The 23,070-nt window shown below is 33.6% G+C and overlaps 3 protein-coding genes across 4 annotated transcripts in view; 2 read left to right on the forward strand and 1 right to left on the reverse strand.

Annotated features, from left to right (window-relative positions):
- Nucleotides 1-465: 465 nt before the first annotated feature.
- dre4 (SPT16 homolog, facilitates chromatin remodeling subunit dre4) lies at nt 466-14,322 on the reverse strand. Its single transcript, XM_090105027.1, has 17 exons — nt 14,118-14,322; nt 13,931-14,041; nt 13,681-13,842; nt 13,167-13,466; nt 12,574-12,989; nt 12,311-12,455; nt 11,932-12,091; nt 11,072-11,080; nt 10,596-10,835; nt 10,318-10,516; nt 9,758-10,155; nt 9,147-9,360; nt 2,841-3,095; nt 2,472-2,619; nt 1,503-1,632; nt 895-1,180; nt 466-631 (listed from the first exon to the last, which is right to left on the reverse strand). The coding sequence occupies exons 1-17, from the start codon at nt 14,184-14,186 to the stop codon at nt 466-468; spliced, it is 3,408 nt and encodes a 1,135-aa protein (XP_089961153.1). The 5' UTR covers nt 14,187-14,322.
- A 787-nt stretch (nt 14,323-15,109) lies between these two features.
- Nucleotides 15,110-17,588, forward strand: Rad51D (Rad51 recombinase D). The gene is made up of 5 exons (XM_090105858.1): nt 15,110-15,518; nt 15,593-15,803; nt 15,913-16,090; nt 16,538-16,660; nt 17,362-17,588. The coding sequence occupies exons 1-5, from the start codon at nt 15,256-15,258 to the stop codon at nt 17,586-17,588; spliced, it is 1,002 nt and encodes a 333-aa protein (XP_089961984.1). The 5' UTR covers nt 15,110-15,255.
- A 1,051-nt stretch (nt 17,589-18,639) lies between these two features.
- The window catches only part of Ttd14 (TRPL translocation defect 14), a 31,586-nt gene continuing 27,155 nt past the window's right edge, over nt 18,640-23,070 (forward strand). The window contains exons 1-4 of one of the 2 annotated variants that reach the window (XM_090105894.1): nt 18,640-18,859; nt 19,046-19,113; nt 19,526-19,563; nt 19,852-19,889. In XM_090105894.1, the coding sequence (XP_089962020.1) occupies nt 18,811-18,859; nt 19,046-19,113; nt 19,526-19,563; nt 19,852-19,889 (193 nt within the window). In that variant the 5' untranslated portion in view covers nt 18,640-18,810. The remainder of the gene's footprint in view (nt 18,860-19,045; nt 19,114-19,525; nt 19,564-19,851; nt 19,890-23,070) is intronic. The other variant, XM_090105895.1, reaches the window with a different exon arrangement.

A 23,070-nucleotide genomic window follows, 5' to 3' on the forward strand; every position in this document is an offset into this window, starting at 1 on the left:
TTTTGTGTTACAAATCGTTTGACTTCGCTATTTTTCCGACGAGTTCGACTAACGCCCACGCGACTAAGCCTACGGTACCAGCGTTCACACCATCGTTTTTCTTTTTGTCATTGCGTACTAAGACCCCTGTAGAACCGCCCGCGCCATCCTGTTACAAATGACTCGAAATTTTCTGTCAGTATCTCCCGGTCTATTACATTGTATGAAAAAAATTGGTTGTCTGTAAAGTCGGTTTACTGACGATAGTTGAACGTGACAACGTTAAGACCGATTGTGCTTCTTTGTCGCTCGTTGCGCGCTCTCGCTTGCACTTCAAGCCTTACATGGAACGCCTCAGAGCGAGGTAACGCCGCATGAGTCATGTTTTTTCGTGCGTGAAGCCGGCTCTATCGAATTATAAAACGTTGTCACGTCAAAAATAAGAATTACCTCGATATTAAACTAACCACAGATCACAAACACTACTCACTTGGACTTCTTGGGCGTGCGGTCGTGGTCTCGGCTGTCGTCGCGCGAGCGCTTGTGCGACTTGTGGTCGTGCTTCTTGTCGCCGTTGGAGCGCCGGTCGTGATGCGACTTGCGGTCGCTCGAGTGTGACGACTTGTGGTGCTTGTCGCGGTTCTTTGATGGACTGCGATAGTAATAGTGTTTTTAAGTGAAAAGTTATAACAGATCTTAAGATACAAATTCTTCAATACACAATATAAGCATATTGGCGAACAGTTAATCCACATATTTTAAAATGTAGGTAGTTGGTGTTTAAATTCAAGAAACAACAGAACGAATTTTAGTCTATATTTATTTTTGAAATAATTTTTTATGATTCAGAGTTGGAGAATATAGGTTTGAGGAAAAAAGCTCATAAGCTGTTACATCTATGCACACAAATCTCACCTGCTACTACTATGCTTTGATGGACTCTTATGATTGGAACTGCTCTTGTGATTCGAACTGGAACTCTTGTGCGAGCTGGAGCTTTTATGGTGTTTATCGCTCTTGTCGTGTTTATCATGTTTGTCGTGTTTGCTCTTCTTAGAGTCGTCGAACCGCGGTCTATCCATACCGCCCTTTCGTTTGCGATCGAAGTCCTCTCCTCTGTCGAAGGTGCGCTCCTTTTTGTCTTCCTCCGCAGCTTCCCGCTCGAGATCTGACCAGTCCTTGCCGGATTCTTCGTCTTCTTCTGTAAATGGTTGAATATAGATGTGAAGTAAAATGTTCATTATAATAATTAAAATGCAAATTCTGTGAATTAACATTTTATGTCATATTTCACTGAAGCATATTCGCTTTATCTATCAATTACAATACAGTAGTTTCTTTTGAAAGAAACATTGCACAAATAAAGTGAACATGTGTTACAGTTGTTATGGTATTTAACACAGATTTATAATGACGTAAATTGTAATATACGCCCATTACACATATTGCGTACCATATCGTAAAACATAGAATGGATTGCAAGTAAAAATCGTTACAACGAAAGGTAATTCTACCACACTAACCATCACTATCACCCGATCCCTCAGACGCATCAGACGCCTCAGAGTCATACTCCGAGTCGTCTTCAGATTCTTCTTCCGATTCTGCATCTGTCGGCTCGTACGCGTCATCTTCTTCTTCCGATTCTTCGTCCTGAAATAAAAGTTATTATTTACTAGCGGTCCGCCCCGGCTTCGCCCGTGGTACATGTTTACGTTTTCTCTACATAAGAACCATCCTCGTACTTCAAGGAATATAAAAAAAAGAATTATCGAAATCGGTTCAGCCGTTCTCGAGTTATGCGCTTACCAACACATTCATTTATATAATATAAGATTAAACGATTTAATTTAAGAGTTAATTAAATATGTTCTCTAAGCCTTTTACAAATCCATAGCATTGCAATATTTACAACAAGTTTGTGATTGTAAATAACTAACTATATGGACATGAGAAAACAGTTACTTTGAAATCAAACATAGACAATTAAATTGCAGTGAACTAAGAAAATATATTATTATTTGATTGAATTGATCTATTTTTAAAAACTAGACACTCAAAACCGCCGTCGCCAATGGGCGTCACAATATTTCATAGTTGCGTTGTATAAAACATTCATTGAAATAAACATCTTATTTGGTAGCAAGAAAATTTCAAAGAATTTTGTGGCGTCCATTAGATAAGTCTGCCTACGCGTGTTGGGCAGAGTTTTGATTCGGGCAATCTTTAAGCGTGATTGTGCGTCTAGTTGTTTATTGTATGTCAATGATTGCTATAGAATAATATAATATCACTACATAGTATAAAACAAAGTCACTTTCTCTGTCCCTTTGTCCCTATGTACGCCTTTAAAACTACGCAACGGATTTTGATGCGGTTTTTTTTAATAGATAGAGTGTAGATAGTGAATAGTTTTAGTATATAATTTATTATGTTTTAGACAAAGCGCGCGAAGCCGCGGGCGGAAAGCTAGTAAGCAATAAAAACTTTACATGTTGCTCATTCTCAGCGTCTGATTCAGGATCGAGGAAAGACCATCCGCCATTGTCGAAGAATCCTTCAATATCGTCTGTGATTGTCTTCATTACTTTTGTCCAGTTGAGAGACTGTATACCTTCTGAGTATCGGATGTCGCATGAGCTGTGAAAATAAACATTACATATAATTCATTATGTACTTAGTAAAAGTTAGTTTCATTAAAACTTTCAGAGATAAATACTAGACATAATATGAGATAAAATTTAACACTCATAAAATTTGTCTTGTTAAAAATTTAATTTCTTTTATTAAGATAAAAAATTCCAAAATTTAAGTTCTAGAAACATAATATATAATTATTTACATACAACCTAAAAACTCACTTAAGCCACTCCTTAACATGGTCCAGCATGTTCATAGGCACGGCGTTAACCATAGCGACCTTCTTAGCGTAATCCTTAAACACGAACACCATGTCGAAGTTCTTTAAGTGGAATTGTACTCTCTCAAAGTGGACCAGTTCTACATCTTCTAATGCTATGACAAATGGTGGCCATTCTGTGAGGTTCACTAGGGCTCCAGAGGTTGGCTGGAGGAGTACTGTGCTGCGGAATGGCGCTCCAGGGAATCCTAGCTCTCTGCAAATTTGTAAAAATTTCGTCAAACATGATAACGAATTTCAGATATTTTGCGAAAGTTAAGGAATTGAATGATAGAGTGGAATTAATTTAACAGTTTGAATTGTAGTATTTTGATAAAATTAAACATGCACAACATACTCAAGTACCCTTTAAATAGATATGGTAAAATTTATTTATTTATTTGTCATCAAAAGATCACTTATGAAAAGAGTTTCAACTACAAACTCAAAATTTTTTACCAAATACCACAGATTATTTATGTTAATAACTTAACAAAGACACAATTCACATCTCAATCATTGTCCAGAGAATATTAAACACTTGACCGTAATTTGAAGCTTACTTCATTGAGAAGGCACCTAGCTTTTTCCGCCTATTCTTTCCGTTGTATGTATGCTATCTCTCTCGCACACCTCTCCACCAGGTGGCGGGGCGCACGATAATGTCGGGCGCTGGATGTTTTTCATTGGCGTCTAGCTTCCGCCGCGAGAAGGTTGTCTACAAGACTACAACCTTGGTGCTATTAAGTATTAAGTATTGCTTAAAGCAAGTGCTAAAAGTGTTAAAAAGTGTATCCCGTCGGATCGGTACAGTGAGTTATTTTTACATCTATTCTAATAATATTTTACTTAAAAATGAGTAAAAATCTTTAAAGTCAACGGTATAATCGTTGGACTTTATTTAAAATGCTGAGGTTTTTAATGAATCCTTCAGCAATAGTTTATTTTTCAATATGCTTAAATACTTAATAGCATGAATAAAGATATTTAAAATTAACGATACAACCGTTACATTTTACTTGAAATAGTAACTTTTCTTTTGAAATATTTCATTATGCAATATGTACTAATTAATATTTGAATTTTTAATACTGTGAGTAAAGCTATTTTAACGGTGTTACCGTTCGGCTTTACTCGAATCGTTAATATTACTTTTGTGATTATTTGATATTACTAGATATATCAAATACCCTCTCTTGTATATAGATATTTTTAATATTTTATTTCATTTTTAATAATTTGTTTTTATTACAAGGGTACAAGTGAATTTTTCGTGGAAAAATTACAATTAATACTTAGTATGGATATGAGCCAACTCAAAGCTTTACAGGCATACAATCCATTGCTACGACTTTATTACATTGTCGTTATCGCTAGGAACGGTTCGGAATTCCTATCATAGTTTATTACTAAAAATTATCGAACGAGATGAGTCAGCTCCAAGAAGTCACGACATGTCAGAACACGTTGTGATATTATTTTATAAATCGTACGGGAGTTACCGCTCAACTGAATAATGATGGAATTCGCTCATGTATAGTAGATACGTACCATGAATGTTCCACACATTCAAAACTATCCGTAGTCTATACGTGTCCTTTTATGAGTATTATTCTGATCCGTTTTTATGTGAAAATAGACATATTACACACGGCTAATTTGATTGAAAATTACGTTTCCTATGTTCAAATGATGCAACTTTTTTGTTAAAACGAGTAAGTACCAAAAAATTTTACAATTAAATTCTTTGGTTTACTGAACTTGTGCTGAAAGGGTTATCGTATAATAATTATCGAGATATCTTAATATAAATTAGATTTAGATACACTTATTTCAAAGGATTTACAATTCACTTCTAACGTTTTAGAATAATATTATAAACTTGTACACCTTGACAAAAAGTAAAAAATTGCGGGTGAGTGGAGATTATTTTGTGCAATTAAATATAACGTCCTACGACGGTATGGTTGCGTTCGTAAGGAATGTTAACGGATATAAAGCAACTAAATGTTACATCGATTGCATGAACAAAAATAAATATGAATCGAAGTTCATTTTAAAATTTAGTGAATTGATTTGAATTATGAATTTATTAAATGTCGCTAACATTGGAAAATAAGTTAAAGGACCTTGTTAATTGCTATATTATTTAAATGATTATTTACTGCTATTTTTATATTAGCACTAAGGTGTATTCTTGCTCGAAGCAGAATACATAAATGTGGCCACTACTCCTCGCAGGGGTTAGCCAGGTCAAATTCACCCTCGCAGGGTGTCTCTTAAGCATTTTTTGGCAGGCCCTACTTATTTCAAGTTACAAACATCCCTCGCGCAGCTGTCGCTCGCAGGGAAATGGTGTAAATATATATCGGCCCTCGCGGGGCTTTGATTACAATCGTCCCTCACGGAAAAGCTGGTGCGAATATATATCAGCCCTCGCGGGGCTTTGATTACAACCGTCCCTCATGGAGAAATGGTGCAAATATAAATCAGCCCTCGCGGGGCTTTGATTACAACAGTACCTCACGGAGACATGGTGCAAATATATATCAGCCTTCGCGGGGCTTTGATAACAACCGTCCCCACGGGGAAATGGTGCAAATATATATCAGCCCTCGCGGGGCTTTAATGGCGATTGGTGCAAATATACAAAGGATTGATCATTAAAATGATCATAGATATTTGCTTTTGTCAACGAGGACCCACGAAAGAAGTGATATGACCGTATCGGATCTTCACTCTTCTAAGGTAGGTAGAAAAAGGTTTTGAAATCTACTTCACAGTGGGCAGTATAGTAAATGACCTAATAAATACAATAAAGGTTAGATACGTCAAATAATGGGCGCATGAAATTGATACTTCGTATCCTAAAAGTTTACGCTTCAGGAATCAGGAAACCACCATTGGTTTACCAATTATGGAAATTGGAATTGAACAAATTGTATTTACCAATGCAAAGCCTAATCACAACAAAGGAAGGCGAGTCGGATCAAATATCATCTCGCAGATGATTTGTGGCGGTGGTTTCGAGGATTGTCACCAAGCCTTGTGTCAACGGTATGTTTGGTATCGTAATTAAATGGCACTAGCCGACCAATTTTCATATACAAACATCGGAAGAGATTTTTTAATCGCAAAGCGATTGAATGTAACAAATGACGATTGATTACGTATAGTTGACCTCTCATAGGCCTATTTTAGTTGCCCGGTCTTGTAGGCAATTTATTTGACTCGTTTTTCAACCCATTTGACCTCATTATTGCACCCATGAGATTTTTCTTCGGGGCTCAAACAATAAATCGCTGAGGGATTAGGATAATCGTTTGTTAGACAAGTTTTTTGTCATCCCACCAGGATTATTATATTGTATAATAAAGTTATATACAACTATTAACGTAAAACGTTTAAGTACTCAACGAATGCTGAGAATACTGACTGTTGAGTTACATAGGATAGAGGATAAATAACGGAAAGTCAATCTTTCCAAACAAAAGCCTCTTATTATTAGATATTACTTGGAACCCCTACCCTTAACGAGAAAGCTCTGCCAAATGACTTCTCATTTCTTTGCTTTGAGGGGGGGGGGGGGCATAAATGAAATGTACAGGCTATTCGGCTTTTAAAATATAAGTCTGGTAAGCGAACTAAACTTTGCTGGTTTAGTTCTTGCTATATCGCTATCCGTGCCTGCTTCTCGTGTTTACGGGTGAATTAAGTTTATCAATAGTCATAAATGCAATGCTATTCAGAGGATATACTGCATTTAAAACATGACAAAGTCTGGTAAGCGAACTAAACTTTGCTAGTTTAGTTCTTGCTATATCGCTGTCCGTGGCTGCCTCGCGTGTTTACGGATGAATAAAGTAATGTCCTGTCTTCGCATCCACAGCTAACTGTCCTATACTGTCATAATCTTAACACAGATTCATTCGACATAGCTCCCCACGAGCTCAGTTCTTCATTTTTGCACTCGCACAACTGTGGACAACACAAGAGCAATGCCTCCATTGGTAGCAGTTACAATCAAGGGATAACTAACCTTAGGCTAGCCATATTACGGATGTTGGAACAACCGACTATATTCAGGGCAATTTTCTTTGTTCAGTGTAACGTTTAGACTGTCGTAGCATTCCTACGGAACAAAGATGGGATCAGATCTGCATCCTTAATGCAGTTAATCGAAAGGAGATACTTTCAGACGACGATAGTATTCAAAACCCACCATATTCCTTAACATAATAATGCATAGTTAAGCTTATAATCTCTCTTGCCATTATCCTGCAGCAGAATTCCTTGGCGATAATTTATCCTCGTTAGAACGAGCAAGGGTTGTTACGATAATATGAGAAATCCTAGTCAGTTAGAGACCTGAACGACGCGATAGAGTACCGCTATTTCAGTAGTAGTAACACCTAGAAGGGTGAAGGTATTCTGGAAAGCGGAACTGAAGGCCCGGTCAGCAGCATCAGCCACCTAATAGACAGTGTTCAGTGCTGCACCACTATAATCTGCAAAATGACTCTGACGGTATGAAAATGTGGAGTACATTTTCAAAATATCAAATGATATAGTTGGAATAAAAATCCTATTTGCCTCCGTCGTCAAAAGACATACGGAGTAGCTAGTAGTAGTTGGTTGAATTAGAATAAAGTAACTATAGTTAAAATCCTTTGTTACTGACTGGATAAATTTGGCTCTTTTCCTATCTGACGTTCATATAGCTGTTGACTGCCTAGTGTTGTGCACAAACACTATTATTATAAACTAGCGGTCCGTCCCGGCTTCGCTCGTGGTACTTACGTTTTCTCTACATAAAAACCATCCTCGTACTTCAAGGAATATAAAAAGAATTATCGAAATCGGTTCAGCCGTTCTCGAGTTATGCGCTTACCAACACATTTTGCGATTCATTTTTATATAAGTATAAGAAGATAAGTCACGTTATGTAGTCCCGAGGCTTTCGGTATATAAGTTCTGATGTAAATCATAATTATATCTTAAAACCGAATTGATTAAAAGTAACGTACTTGGCTGTAGTAATTGCAGTTTTGGGACACAGATAAGCTCCTTATCATTTTAGTCTCTTAAGTTCAGAAGTTCAGTATATTTGTTTCCAGTACAGAGTTTATGACCTATCAGTTTTAAATAAATAATTCATGCATTGTACTGAAAGTACTAGCCATGTTTAGATTATGATTGGTGGCGTTGGCTCTAAACATTAATAGATACCGCACGGTTTGGTTGGATGTTAAAAATCTGTATTATAATTAAAACCGTTTACCTGTTTTGATATTTTTATTGCCTTATTCAAGGGGTGACCTTTTAAATTTATTTCTGACCCCAAAAGTAAGGACCAAGTTCTCTTCTTGTCTGTTTGTAGCAGGTTGGGTTAAAACTGTGTGAGTTGAGACAGGTGGTAATTCTATGTTAAGATAATTCAATTGTGCTTCTACAGAGTTCTAATTGAATAAATAAAGGTTTGAGTTTGAGGTATTTTTGCCTCGTCGGGATCAGCTGTTGCTTCATTTTGTAAGTAACATCTAAATGCGTAATTGAAAGTCGTTACTGGCGCTTTCGCAGATTTACGCTAAAGATAGTGAAAATTGTAGTAACTTTAACTTTTCAAGCCCAAAAGGTTAACTAAGGTACGCTTGAACCAATCTCATAAGTTCTAATACTTTTAATCATTATGATTAACTTTTTGGTTCTTATTTGATTAAATTTTCATCTGGGATTGTTAATATATTATATAATATAAAAATTTGTGTGATTTATTGGTAGGTATACTATCTGCACACCTTACTCTTTCAAATAAAGAAATAAGTAATTACTTATGTATTCAAATTCACATTGGCGTCCATATATTGTACACCAGGTGGGTAACAAGCAGGTCTCAATGAAGTAAGCTTCAAATTACGGTCAAGTGTTTAATAGCTGTGTTTTACCTGAAAATAAAACACATATTAAATACTTACCTATATTTGAAGCTTACACTTAACGTCCACCTGTTGTGGATTTCGACTCAATGAAAAACATCCAGCGCCCGACATTATCGTGCGCCCCGCCACCTGGTGGAGAGGTGTGCGAGAGAGATAGCATACATACAACGGAAAGAGAGGGAAGAATAGGCGGAAAAAGCTAGGTGCCTTCTCAATGAAGTAAGCTTCAAATATAGGTAAGTATTTAATATGTGTTTTATTTTCAGGTAAAACACAGCTATTAATTAACATTAGTTTCAAAACATACAGCCAAATCTATCAAATCCTACCTGAAAGGCGTATCAAACTCCACCTCTTGCTTAGTCATGTTCTCCACCCTTTCACAAAAGCTCTTGAAAGCGACCTTCAGTTTGTGTCTCAATTCCCGTTCACTCTGTTCAGCCGCAAGATCGTCCCGGTCGTGCATGTGTTGGTGCTTGCCGAGATCTGTGGTTATTTCACCCACTTCTGTGTAGAATTGGACGTCCACATGCTTCTTTTTACCTGATTGAATTGTTTATAGAAGTTAAGATTTGCATTATTTGCTTTTATTTATAGTAATACATTAAGTTACACTTTAGGTTACTTTTAAGCTATTGCATAGCTTCTATCGCGGGCCTTGAGCGCGGGGACCGAATCGAGAAATTCCGTAACGAAAAAACCTCACGCTCCCCACTCCGACGGGCTCGGAGGTGTGGCTTGAAGGCATGCTATGCAATAGCTTTACCGCGGCAGTCCCCGAGTGCCACACGTATTTTTTTTATATTATAGACTTGACACATTATTAACAGAGAAGTGAAGTCTTATTAGGGTTTTTAGAAATATTTTTTTCACTTGCATGAATATAGGGAATGTATGAAATCTAAGGTATTTAGGATGGTAGAATATTCTGAATGCTTACCAAACATTATAGCGTGTTTTAAATGGAAGTGCAACAATATAATCATTTCACCATCACAGGGTTGGAAGAATGCGTTTTTAATATTATTATACAGTATGTCCACTTTGTCTCCTCTAACTGACGTGAATCTAAAACCGTTTGAATGTGCCTCGAGTGAGCCACTCATTCTCTTAGTAACTATATTGGGCCTTATGTACAGATCTTTAAGTTTCGGGTTGCCTTTACTCTGAGAGAGAACTAGAGTATCTTGTTTAACTAAATCTTCCTTTTCCCTCTCTTCCGCTTCACGCGTTTTGAATTTCTTTTGAACCTCCTTAATTAGACGGAAACCAGTGTTGAGATTTGCAGATGGCGGCGATATTTCGCCTGGTTCTTTTGTGTTTGTACTTCGGTATGTTCTGTAAATTAAAATGTTACAGAAAATTTAGTCATAGTTATTTAATGTCAAAATCAATATAAAATATAAGTTTCTTTCCAACTCAATTATTATTTCTGGTACATTGAGAATGGTCGCTCAAGTGTTAAATGTCGCGAATATTAATATTTTAAACATTACATACACTTCTTTAACAAAAGTAGCATCAGGTTGAGCATAATTTCCCCCCTCATTCCTGCCCATAGTGGCACCAGGGTGAAAGAAGTTTATTCTCAAGTAAGTGTAGTCGCCTTCCACTGATTGGGAGATATTTTTTATCGTTGAAATATGGAATGGCACTGGTACTCCAAATATTGGCAGGATTACTGTTTCGTATTTCCGATCTGAAAGACGAAAACACAAAAACATATTATTTTGAAGACATTTTTACTTAAATTTAATTATGTTTTTTAGTATTCTTACCAACATATAACTTCAATTCTTTAACTTCGCTCACGTTCGGCATTTGGCTGATATTTTTGTATGAAACAGTGCTTTTCCTTATCTTTTCCCCTTCCTTTCCACTGGACTGTTTCGCCAGACGTTCCTTTGCCTTTTCATTGAGCGCTATAGCCAGTTCTCTTTGATGCTCCTTACGTTTTTCTTCTGAGGAATGTTCCGTACGCAGTTTCGATTCGATGACTGCAGTTCTTTTGCCTCTTCCTAAAATTAGTTTATATTGTAAAATATTGTTTACAAACAAATCTGGATAGTATTTGAACAAGTTGAGTGATTAAGTCAATATTTGGCTGTGAGTAAGTTCATTTGTGAATGAAAAAGTACACCTTTTCAACAAAGGTTGGTGATTCATAAAGTTGCTATCAAAATTTTATGTTTAGACAAACAAAACAAAAAACTCGGCTTTGACTCATGCAGCATATTATTTTAAAACAACTCACCTCCATTTTCTATCCATCCATGATAGCATGTGAATTAATTGTGTAATTTAGAGCACATTCCATTTTTACAGCATCATAAAATAAAAGAAAACACACAATATAAACACAATATTCCTGAGCAATCAATTATTGATTAATTTTGACACCCCATATGGTAGAGATACTTGAAAGACAAGCATCTTAGATCAATAAAACATGTTCATATGATAAACTTACATTATATAGTTAATTTATTGAAGCAAAATGACTATTTTTTATTTGAACACCACTGCTACATTGATATAATAAATAATATATGTATGCAAAACACTAATAAAAAATGATCGAAGATGCTAATATAATATTAAAGGAACACTAAGAATGCTCATTTCATTAATAAACTTTTTTCTGTTTGTAGTAACTGTACAATAATAGTCTATTATATTAATAAAAGTTAATTCAATGAAAGATGAAAAATGATGGGATATTTAAGACCATCTATTTGAAATTGTTTACTAAACAGGTAAATTAAACTATTAATTTGCATAATAAACCTAGAACATAGACAATTATTTCTAATAACAAGATTACTTTCATAATCTTTAAAATGAGTCAAGGTTCAATGCAAAAGATTAGTGCAGTGTTAAGTATTTCATATAAATAGATTGCCTTAAAATTTCCCGAGTATGAATTAAAAAATCACATAAATAAGAGCTTTCTATTAGCGGTAAGTTCAATAGAATAGATTATGAATGTATGAGATTGACGTATTCAATCGTCGTCGTCGTTGTAATCAAACGTCAATCTCATACATTCATAATCTATTCTATTGAACTTTACGCTAATAGAAAGCCACTTGTCTAGGGGGGCAGATCACTTACCGAGTATTTCAGTCTTATTCTCCTTCTCTTCTTCTTCTTCCTCGTCATCATCTTTGAGGAAGATACCAATGTTCTTGATTTTCTTCTTGGATTGTGTTAATAGTGATGCAGGCTGTTCCTCATTCACTAGCACTGTGTCACCGATGAACAGGGCATATGTCTGAAAATTATTAATGTCCAGTAAAAAATAATCTTGAATCATTTCTTTAGATTTTAAATGAAACACAATTTTCTCAATACTTTTTTTTAAACAAATTAATGTCTATAGCTGTTAGTGTAACGGTAATGTAATGTTTTTTTATTAAAAATATCTATAAGATGGAGTGCATTAAAAATAACAGTAAAATATAAATCAATTCATTCATTAACTCGTGTTTACCTTGCCTTCTTTATCAGACGCACCCTTATTCGTCAAGTTTGCTAAACCAATATTGATGTTGAACACCATTCCTTTCTTAGCAACAATTGACGTTTTGGGTCCAATTACAATGGAGCTCTCACGAAATTCGATACCCATTGCGAACCTACAAAATTAAAAATAAAACACATTTTCAAACGGTTTTAAAAGATAACCTATAAAATATGAAGAACATACTATTGATTGATTGCATCATTCAGCATTCATATACTATAAATACATACCCAAATGTCTTAGTCAAATTATCAACAAGTTCTGGTTTTTCCTTCTTAGCCAATGCTAAGCCGGCTTCATAAACCGAAGACAGCTTAGCCCCAGCTACTAAACTTTTCATCACCTCCTCTTCCATATTGACGAGAAAGTTGTAATTGCTTTGTATTTCATCCGTGGGATTGACCAATAATGTACGAACTATATTTGAGCAGTAGGATTTGTATCTTGCACCCAGTGAGCACACTATAGCCCCAAAGTGCAAGTGATTCTTGTCCGATACAGCACTAAACTTTAAGCTGTAATTGCCACCAGACTGTATGATGGGTGGATAGCACATGTCCACTTGGCTAGTGTCCACCCCAGTTACATACTTTTTGTCTGATATTGCCGCTTCTACGCCTTCCGCTAATTTTGAATGTTTTACTTTCTGAAAGTACAAAAAACATATTTTAAAATAAGCAAATACAGAGGAGCTTACTTTAACATTATATTGGAAGATTGATTGTTATATGTTTATTGTTAAGACACTCACACAATAGGGGTGATGATCAAGTAATAATTAAAATGATCAGTAACTGAATTATTAATAGTAACGAAATCTCACCTTATCTGAATCAATAATTTCCATAATTTGATCCTTCAAGTACTTAGTAAAGACATCCACAGTGACCAAGCAAGCCTTTTTTATTGTTATAACCTCTGGGTCTTCCTTTGGCGCCATCAAAAGGGCAACGGATGAACTTACATCAACATTCTCAAACTTTTCCGACTTCATGACTCCTTTCCAGCTTTCACAAAATTCACCAGGATAATTATCTTTGGCAAATACTCCGAGAGTCTTACCTGATTTTGATTTTTTAATCTCTTGTACTAGTTTACTAAAATTTTCCTTATCTTTGTCATTCTAGAAGAAAAAGTAAATGGTTTTTGATAGAAATAAAAATATTTATTTCATTATAGTTGTTAAAGAAAGAAAAAACAGAAAAGTTAAACTATAAGTCTTATTACAGGGATAATACTAATCTGATAATAGATAATGCTTATAGAATTCTGTATACAAAGAAAAACTTTCTAATTAGGATTATTATAAATATTCCATAACAAAAGCAATGACTTACTCTGTCTCTTATTAATAATTTTACTGGAGGTAGATCTGTTTCTTCTTTTCCATTTTCAATTTGTCTTAGAAATTCTATTTTCTTCTTACTTGCAAGAAAACACATGCTTTGCTCTGTGAGTACAGTAATTGTGTCTGGTAGCTCATATCCAAATAGCCAAGTCTGTAAAATTATAATGACAAGTATAAAATAATACAAGTACAGGACTGTAGGTATGATTTAAGCGCATTACATGTTTTCGTATTCAAACCTGTAAAGCAGTCGACTTGCTATAAAGTGTATCTTCGTCGACTCCAACGCAGGAAACCAAGCAATCAACTTTAGCCAATGCATCTTCACTTTTGGAATCCGCTGCTGCAGCCTATAAACGTTAAATTAATCAGAAAAGTTGATGCGAACACGGCACATAAGAACTTATTGTGGTTATTGATACACACCTTCCACGCTGCGTACAGCCTTTTCATGCGCCGATAAAATGTTTCTTTATCAAGCGATATGTTAGACATGATGATTTTTATAATAAAACATTAAAAACTAAGAGAACTGGACAACTACGCTTTAAAAAACGAATAAATGAATATTTCACGACATTAGGCAAAGCTTCTCTTTTGACAGCAAACAAGAATGGCGGGCGTTTTACTGGCTGATGGCAGATGTATTAACTCTTTGCTTAAATTTATTATCTGTATCTCATAGTCTATGGTATCTATACAAAGCTGCTGTCAGACAGACTGTCGGACAGTCGGACATTTCTTGCGGAAGTTTTCTTGCAGATGGAAACGCGGCCAAACACCTTTTTTGGAAATGTGGACTTTTTAAAATTTAAATTAGAGAACAGATAAAACGGAAATAATAAGACCAAATCTGTAATAATTTTGCACATAGGTATTTTGCATTCTTGTAAAACTAATTAATAATCATTGATAATCAGAATTCAGAAGCACAACAAATTAATCATTCTGGATTCCATTTTAAAAACAATTTCTAAATAAATATTTGCAGAAACAGTTTACAATATGCTCCCAAAGAATTTATAAATTGTAAATTTAACTGAATTAATATCAAGTATGGCATTCATTTTTTTATAATGTGTATTTATATAATTTTTTAAAGAATAGAATAATTCTGAATAATTCGATCACAACTGCAACGTGGGATTCGAACCAGTGTCTTGCGGGGGTCTTTCTAATCTTTTAAAACATGGGGAACTGCAAATAAATGTACTGAATCATCATTGTGATTTAATCATTCCTCGTTACGACAAATGGAACATCCTGTGGGAACATCTATTTAGTAGTTAGTACGAAAACGATTCCGGTTTGATCAGGGATTATTTGTACCTGGCAAAAAATAATTACTTATTCTGTGGACAGTATTTTGACAGAAATGAGGGCTGACCAACATTACAAAATACAATTTACAATTTATGAGTTGACAAAACAAAAAGTTTGAATTTTGAAAATATTTGCAATATTAATATATTACTATAAGAGATGAAATTTTGCCTCATGCTATTTATTGTATTAATAAAACTCCCTCTTATTAAGTATAATACCTTTGAAAGTGGCACAAGAAATGGAAAAACTGAATATCTCAATTAGTGCATATTTGTCGCCTGAAATAATGAAAAAGTTATCGCAAAATAGAATTTTTACGATACGGGATTTTATTCAGGAGGACGTTGAAAAGTTGACGCATATAACTAGATTGAATATTCAAAGCATTATAGAAATAAGAGATAGTATTTTTAAACTATACTCGGCGCCTGTAAAAAATGGACTTACCTTCCTTACCGAAACTGCAGTAAAAGAAAGGTTCCTAAAAACTGGTATAAAGAGGTATTTTATTAACATTGTATTGATTAACAAGTAAAATTTTCTAATATTAATTAATGTTTGTGATACTATTTCAGCTTAGACACAGTATTAAATGGTGGTATACCCATTGGATATATAACTGAAGTATGTGGCTTGGCTGGATCAGGGAAAACACAACTCTGTATGCAGATAGCTATAAATTGTGTGAATCTAAGTGAGAAAACAGTTCTATACATTGATACAAAGGGAGATTTCTCAGCTGTAAGAATACAAAAGATTTTAGATGCATATGGGCTTTCCCATAAGGTAATTTAATTTTCGTTAAAATCCTCTTACTTAACATTACAACTTAACATACTAAATTTTAACTATATTTCTTACTTTTAAAATAAATTTTAATAATTTTTATTTGCAGGAAATGGCAATAATCATGATGAAAATTAAAATAGTTTATATTTGGTCAATGGAAGAATTAATACAGTTATTACAAGACATTAAAGTCAAGAAAATATGTCTGGATAGGTTGTCATTGATAATAATAGATTCTTTGCCAAGTTTAATGTTTCAACACTTTGGTGATGACAATAAAATGGGTAAGGAATGGGGATTATTCTTTAAGGATAAGTTATTTGATTATGATTAAGTGTATTAACAAACATACTGGTGCACCATAATGTGTGGATATATTTTTTTATATATTTAGACAAATAATTTAATAAAAAAAAATTCACAATAAAATTTTTACCATGTAAATATTGTATAAAGTGGTCAAGACCAATAAAGATTCATCTAACTTGGATCAAATTGATTTACAAGCATAGTTTAAAAATTATTTTATGACAAATAATTTAATTTAAAAAATTTCATCATAAATTTTTTACCATACAATGTACACATTGTATAAAATGGTCAAAGCCAATAAAGATTCAAATGAATGATCTAACTTGGATCAAATTTACAAGCATAGTTTAAATTATTGTATGCCTAATATTATTCTGAAACACTTTTACCACAATCTTATAAATTATCCAATTTTTCAGGTCTAAAATTTTTGAATATATTTGTAAACCATGCTAGATACTTATGTCAAGAGTTTAATATGTGTGTACTTTGTGTTAATACTGAAACAAGATGGATTGATCAAGATGTACCAGATGCAGATGGTAAGATTTAAAAGTTATTCAATGGGTTTCATATTCTATATGTGAGATTTATTACATGTGAGAGAGGATTGGAGTTATGGTCCGGGAGCCAGCAGCAGATTTTATGACCAAGTTCCTCTCAAGCGGTAATTAGTAAAATGCATCAAAGTATAGTATTATGAAGCCTCGTGAACGTCAGCTGGAGCTCGGTTGGGGGGAAGAGCGGTTGTAGCCTCCCGTATCAGCTGACGGTTTTTCCACCAAGATACAGCCAGCTGACATATATATTTATCCACAGTTACATATAAGCTATCATCAGGTAAATTTTTGTTTGAGAGGAAATCACGGAAAATAAATTTTTCTTTAAATTTAACTTTCATGTTCGAGACACCAGCTGACGTATAATACACCATGTTGTAACCAGCTGACTATTTTTTTTCGTTGAGATATTGGGTTAGCTACAATTTGACAAATTTTTAGCTGAGAGGAAATGAATGAATGAATGTATTTTTTTTCCTATGTGCGTGGGAGGCTACAACCGCTCACCCCCCCAACCGAGCGCCAGCTGACGTTCACGAGGCTTTATAATACTATACTCTCATGCGTCTGACGAATTATCTCTTGAGAGGAAATAGTTAACCAAATTTGCACCTGGCTCCCTAACCATTATTTATAAATTAAAAAAAAAATTATACTTATATTTTTTATAAATTTTTTTTCAGGTGACACCACATGTTCAACATCTAAAGAAAATGTGTATGTTGAAACAAAAAATCGCTGTTTAGGAAAATATTGGCGACAAATTCCATTAATTGTTTTGCTACTTGAAAAATCTATGCCAACAAGCAATGATACTAATTATCAAAATGTTAATATAACTGTGATAGATTCCAATATGCATCAGAGTTCACAATGTTCTATCAATATAAGCTGTTCAGGTGTAACCTAATAAAGTATTTACAAAAACAAAATAATAAAAAGATTTTTATTTAAAGTACACAGGTATAAAAAATTATAATTTATTGTTCAGTGGCCTCTATTGATATCTAAGATTGATATTTGATATATGTATGTGTATTCTGTCCTTAAATTCAATTTTTTCATAAGTATTTATAAGGAAGTTCGTGAAATAAACGTGACTAAAACGCTCTCACAAATAGTTGGAATGTATTTTGTTTAATTTCTTTTTTATGTATATTCAAAATTTTGCTGAAGTCCCAGGTTCATGTAAAAAATCCTTATTACCTGTCCGTACATAAAGTACATATAAGGATTATAATAACTAATCTAAAAAGTTTTTAGAAACCTAAACGTAACTTTTACAATTACCATGAGGCATGAGCTTACCATGAGTCCATAAATAAATGCGTGATTTTTACCCCGTTTTCCAATTACAGCACTAGAGCGCATTATGCGGCATAATGCATGTTTCAACTACAGCAACGCTTCGCACAATCGAGCACTCATAAAAGTAATGCGCGTGAATTGATGCGTGCAATCGATGCCATTGATCGAAATGTTTTGTTTATATATTATCGTTAGTAATATTATTAATTTTTGGAAAAAAATTTAAAGCTTTCGTTTAATTGTAGTTTTTTCGAAATAATCAAAGTTAATTCAAATTGTGTTAAAAAAATTAATACAAGTATGGATGAAGGTACAAACATTGACTTTTTTTTATATTTCACATTTAAAATGTGAATACAATTTCATTTTAGAATTCGAATCTACAAACAAATTTGTTTACAGGAATATACTTGCATTTTATTATATACTTAATGCATTTGAAAACTAATTCACGTTCCAATTAAGCATCAGCATAATTCGGCATTGTGCGCCACTGAGTCGCATAAGCTCTGTAATTGGAAAACTACCTTATTTTATATATGTAATTTTGATTTATATTTTCTGTGCTCTAGACATACTCTGTCTCTTTGCCATTTTGATTTGATTGACATTTGACAAGTGACACAAGAGCTCATGCCTTTGTCCGTCGTCCGATTCGATTTATTCTTTCCTTCCTCGGCACGCCTATCGGGCGATGCATTTTAAACTGTGATGGCTCTTTTGCTTACTTATGTATATTCGTCAATTTTATGATATTCAATCTCCGTTGTGTCCCGTTTAGTGTAATATAGTTTAAATAATTTATTTATAAGCGTACTACGAAAATGGCGAATCAATCCCAGAAAATGGTATACAAGCTGGTACTAACCGGAGGTAAGAAATTATTATTTTTATTGAAAATGACAGAAACACATCGATTTACTATAAAAAAATAGCCTGAAAATATTTTGTTATGAAGAGGATTTTTAAAATATAGACTTAATTTAATAAATTGTATATTGTAACACGTGGAAACTTGGCACCGTTTTCTTGATTGCATAGTGTTTTTAACCTAAACAGGGCCTTGCGGCGGAAAAACCACTGGACAGTCCCGACTTAGTACATTCTTCGAAAACTTGGGATGGAAGGTAAATTTATTTTTTCTATTTATTTATTTTTTTAATATATTAAAATAGCATAAGTATCTTCAGTGTGAAAATGTGTGTCGGCTTCGTAATTTTGGCTTTCTTAAAATCGACGTTGTTCAACGAAAGTCGTTCTATAAGTCTCAAATGTTTATTATTTTTTTCAATTTGTTGCAATATTTTGTTATCAAAACAATATTATCTGATACAATAATTAGTTTCATAAACATGAAATTTGTTACTTAAATTTTTATTAATTGAAAGATAAAAAAAGATTGTTAATGTGTCCTACAATCAATAAACAATTTGATAATGGATTGCTTGGGTAGTGTTTGTATGTGTGGCTGAATACGGGTTTTGGTTTCTCCGAGAGGAGATCCGATAAGACATGGTTCCACATTGTGTTTGTTTCCAGGTGTTCCGGGTGCCGGAAACGGCTACCGTCCTCTTAAGGTATGAAGTGCAACCTTCACCGAGACAGTGCATGTTGCATAGATATGAACTTTACTTATTATTTATTAAATACAAACTGTAAAAGACCCACCAATCTTTGTCTCTATACTGTAGAACTTTATACATACAAAAAATCTGATTCAAACTTTCAGAATTTGTTTTGTTTTAACATTGGTTTTAATTCTATACATATGCTCTTTTATTGATAATTGTTTTTTTTTTAATTTATGATTTTTTTTCACTATTTTTTATGTATGGATTGTTTTTAACTTATTTATTTCTTTTCAGTGGTGGTGTGAAGTTTGTAGATCTCAGCCCCGAGGAAGGTATGTTATATTTATTTTTCATGCTTATACTATAAATAGTAGAATAATTATTCATCAAATCATATCATTTTTACTTTGATAAAGTTAAATGACCCATACATAACTCGATTTTCATGCCTGCCGTTATGGCTTTAATTATACCTTTATAAAATCTTTTCCACATACTTAACTACTAATATATTTAAATTATATTCAATTCAAATAAGTTGAAAAAATCCATTATGACAAAAAAGCCTCATGAATAAATTTTAACTTTTTTTTTAATTTATGAATCAGCATATAGCATATCAGATAAATAACATTTTTGTCATTTTTAATTTTAAATACCAAATTAAGAAATATTGTCGTATGCGAATTAGTCGACCTTTTTCGAGTTGAATAAATTCGCTCTTCTTTCGTGAGGACGATGGAAATCCGACAAAGCCCGCTATATCCTTCCGATCTTACATTTGGCTGACTTTCAAAACGTGATCTAAATAGAACGGGGATCAATAATATTCATGTAGTTATCACTTATTTGGACGTATATATAATGCGTAAGGTAGGTCAAATAGCGTGGCGATTGCCAAAAAATATCAATTTCCTTCAGTCAGTATGATAACCGTGGTCCATAATAATATAAACGTGTATGTGTCAAGTGGTTAGAACAGCAATAAACTGTATTTTGTTGCAAATGACGCGAAAAACGGAATGTATCAAAAACGTCGCGGAAGTTCCGCGCCTTCAGACACTCGTATGTCCCAAATATTTTAATTGGCAATGTAAACAACTAACAACATAAACAATAATAAAATATTGTGTTAAAAGTTTACTTTCCACTACATGCTTATTCACGTTCTTTATGTATAGACTAAAAAATACAGACGAATTGAGAACCTTCTCCTTTTGATTGTGAAAATCGGCTAAAAACATAACTATAGGTACTTCGTAAATATATTTAGGTGAATATTATAATTTTTAAGAGTTTGAATTAGAATTTACAACTTTCATAATGTAAAAAACTGTGTCAATTCAAATTCTTTAAATTTAATTTATGAATGTCCACGATTAAAATTTTATTAAATTCCTCGAACTCAAAAATTTTGCGATTTAGATAGAATTAAACAAAAATATGTGTGTATGAATCATAGAAATCTAAATAACAAGACACTAGAAGTCGTAACCGTGCGTGACCTTGTCGCCACTCAGGTGTTTTGCACATCACCAGTGTATTCGTCACTGTTCAGTTGCTCTGGAGACGTATGAGTGTATACATGGTGTGTTTCAGCAATTCCCATTGCGGAAATTCTTCCACAAGTTGTAATTATACTTATAAAGGAATAATATTTCATCGGAAAATATTTTTTTTTAGAAATAATGCCGTTTTTCCTTAAAATTATAGAATATTTACAAGTATTACGAGTGTCACCATAGTAATCGAAATAACAATGAATGACACAGTCGACCATTCTTATTATCACGTTTGTTCGTATTGGAGCAAAAAGTCTCATATACTTAGGGATGTTATTCTAAAATAAACCGTAAATTCGTGCGTTAGGATACATATTCAAAAGCTTAATTTAATAGTTAAGTTAGTTTTCACTAAAATCAAGCTGTCCAATAAAAGGCATAGTTTACTTGTGTGTACTGTTTAGCTTTCGGTTTGAATGTGTTGATTTTGGCGACAGCGGTTTTCATACGAATTATGACATTATAGCACTTCTATGTGTCTTGTTATTTAGATTTCTATGGTATGAATGTAGGTACTTTTTACTACATGGTTCACAGTAATAACTAATAAGTAGGTACAAATAATAAATCATGTGAGGCTGATGTTTGTACAGCTGTTTGTCATTATCTTGAATGATATGTCATTGCCAACTATTATATTCGTGATGCAGTTTCAGCGTACTAGCATTTTTATGTAACACTATTTGCGATAGATTACGTCAAGAGGGATTATAATGACATCAATATTCGGATGACACTTTGTATCCGCATTCAACTAAAAAGCGATAAACAACCAAAAATATATTGAGTTTATAGGGCAGTATAGCAAATATAAGAAATAGAGTTTGGTGCCACGAAAATTGTAGGCCAAGGAGAGGAAAACTAGGAAAACTGGCTACAATAAAATAGCGTCAGCTATTCAAAACTAAAACGCAAAAGCTTTAAATACTGCTGTAAAATTTTCCGCAGAACCGGATTCCGAAACAGCGTGTCTATTGGATGTACATAAAATGGTTTAAATAAGACATCGTCTCATTGTGATCAATTTATATCAAAGCATCGACTCATATTCAATTTTGTATAATCTAAAGGTGAAATAAAGATTTATTTTATTTTTTTTTTTATTTTATCGTTTGTCCTCATGACGTTGCGCTTGCCCCGGACGCCCGTCACGTGCTGCCGTGACGTTTATTTTCGTTTCTAAAGCTCTCAAAGCTGAGCTTCGACTGCTGATCAAGTTTATTGTAGTCACGTGTCAATCTATTTTCATTTCTGAACTTTGCTATTATCTCTGCTGAATACCACAGTGATCTCGTTTTAAAAGGATCGCTCAATTCCAACTATAGTACGCGTATTCATTTCGCTTCGTTTTCGATAACAGTCAGTAATTACTAATTAACATCAAGAATATTTTCATTTATTACAATACAAAGTAATATAATATTGATAGAAAATGGATGATGTTGGAATAATGATGCAATACAAAACAAACTTGCCTCAATAGTTTAACAACGCCGTAATTTCAGTTTTTGTCAAGCATTTCATAATGAGAGTAGATCCATTTAAAATTCCTTCACAATGCATTATTTGCGCATAATACAATAATAGAATAGAAATGCATAATAATAGACGGTGTTGTTCTTATGGGGCTTCACGGGTGGCTACACGATCTACGTTGTTTGACGCATTCGCTTCACGGTCATGTTCACGGTTTGTCTGGAATCGGGATATAAATATACTCTTGGTTTAATTGTATACCTACGTGAGAAGTTGAGAACATTATTTTATGAAAGTATAGCCATGTATCTTGCATGAATGGTAGTTACTGATTTATTTATTATTATTGTTATAACGCGAGGCACATAATATGCATTAATTAATTAAACTTTATATTGGTACTTTGGACACATTGTGTGTTTTATTATAACCTTCTATTAGTACATTCACAGCAGGGAGTCATATATTGCAATAA

This window comes from Colias eurytheme, chromosome 9, assembly GCF_061535395.1.
Source record: "Colias eurytheme isolate Ceu_HAF_F1 chromosome 9, ilColEury1 Martin Lab GWU primary, whole genome shotgun sequence".
Lineage (NCBI taxonomy): Eukaryota > Metazoa > Arthropoda > Insecta > Lepidoptera > Pieridae > Colias > Colias eurytheme.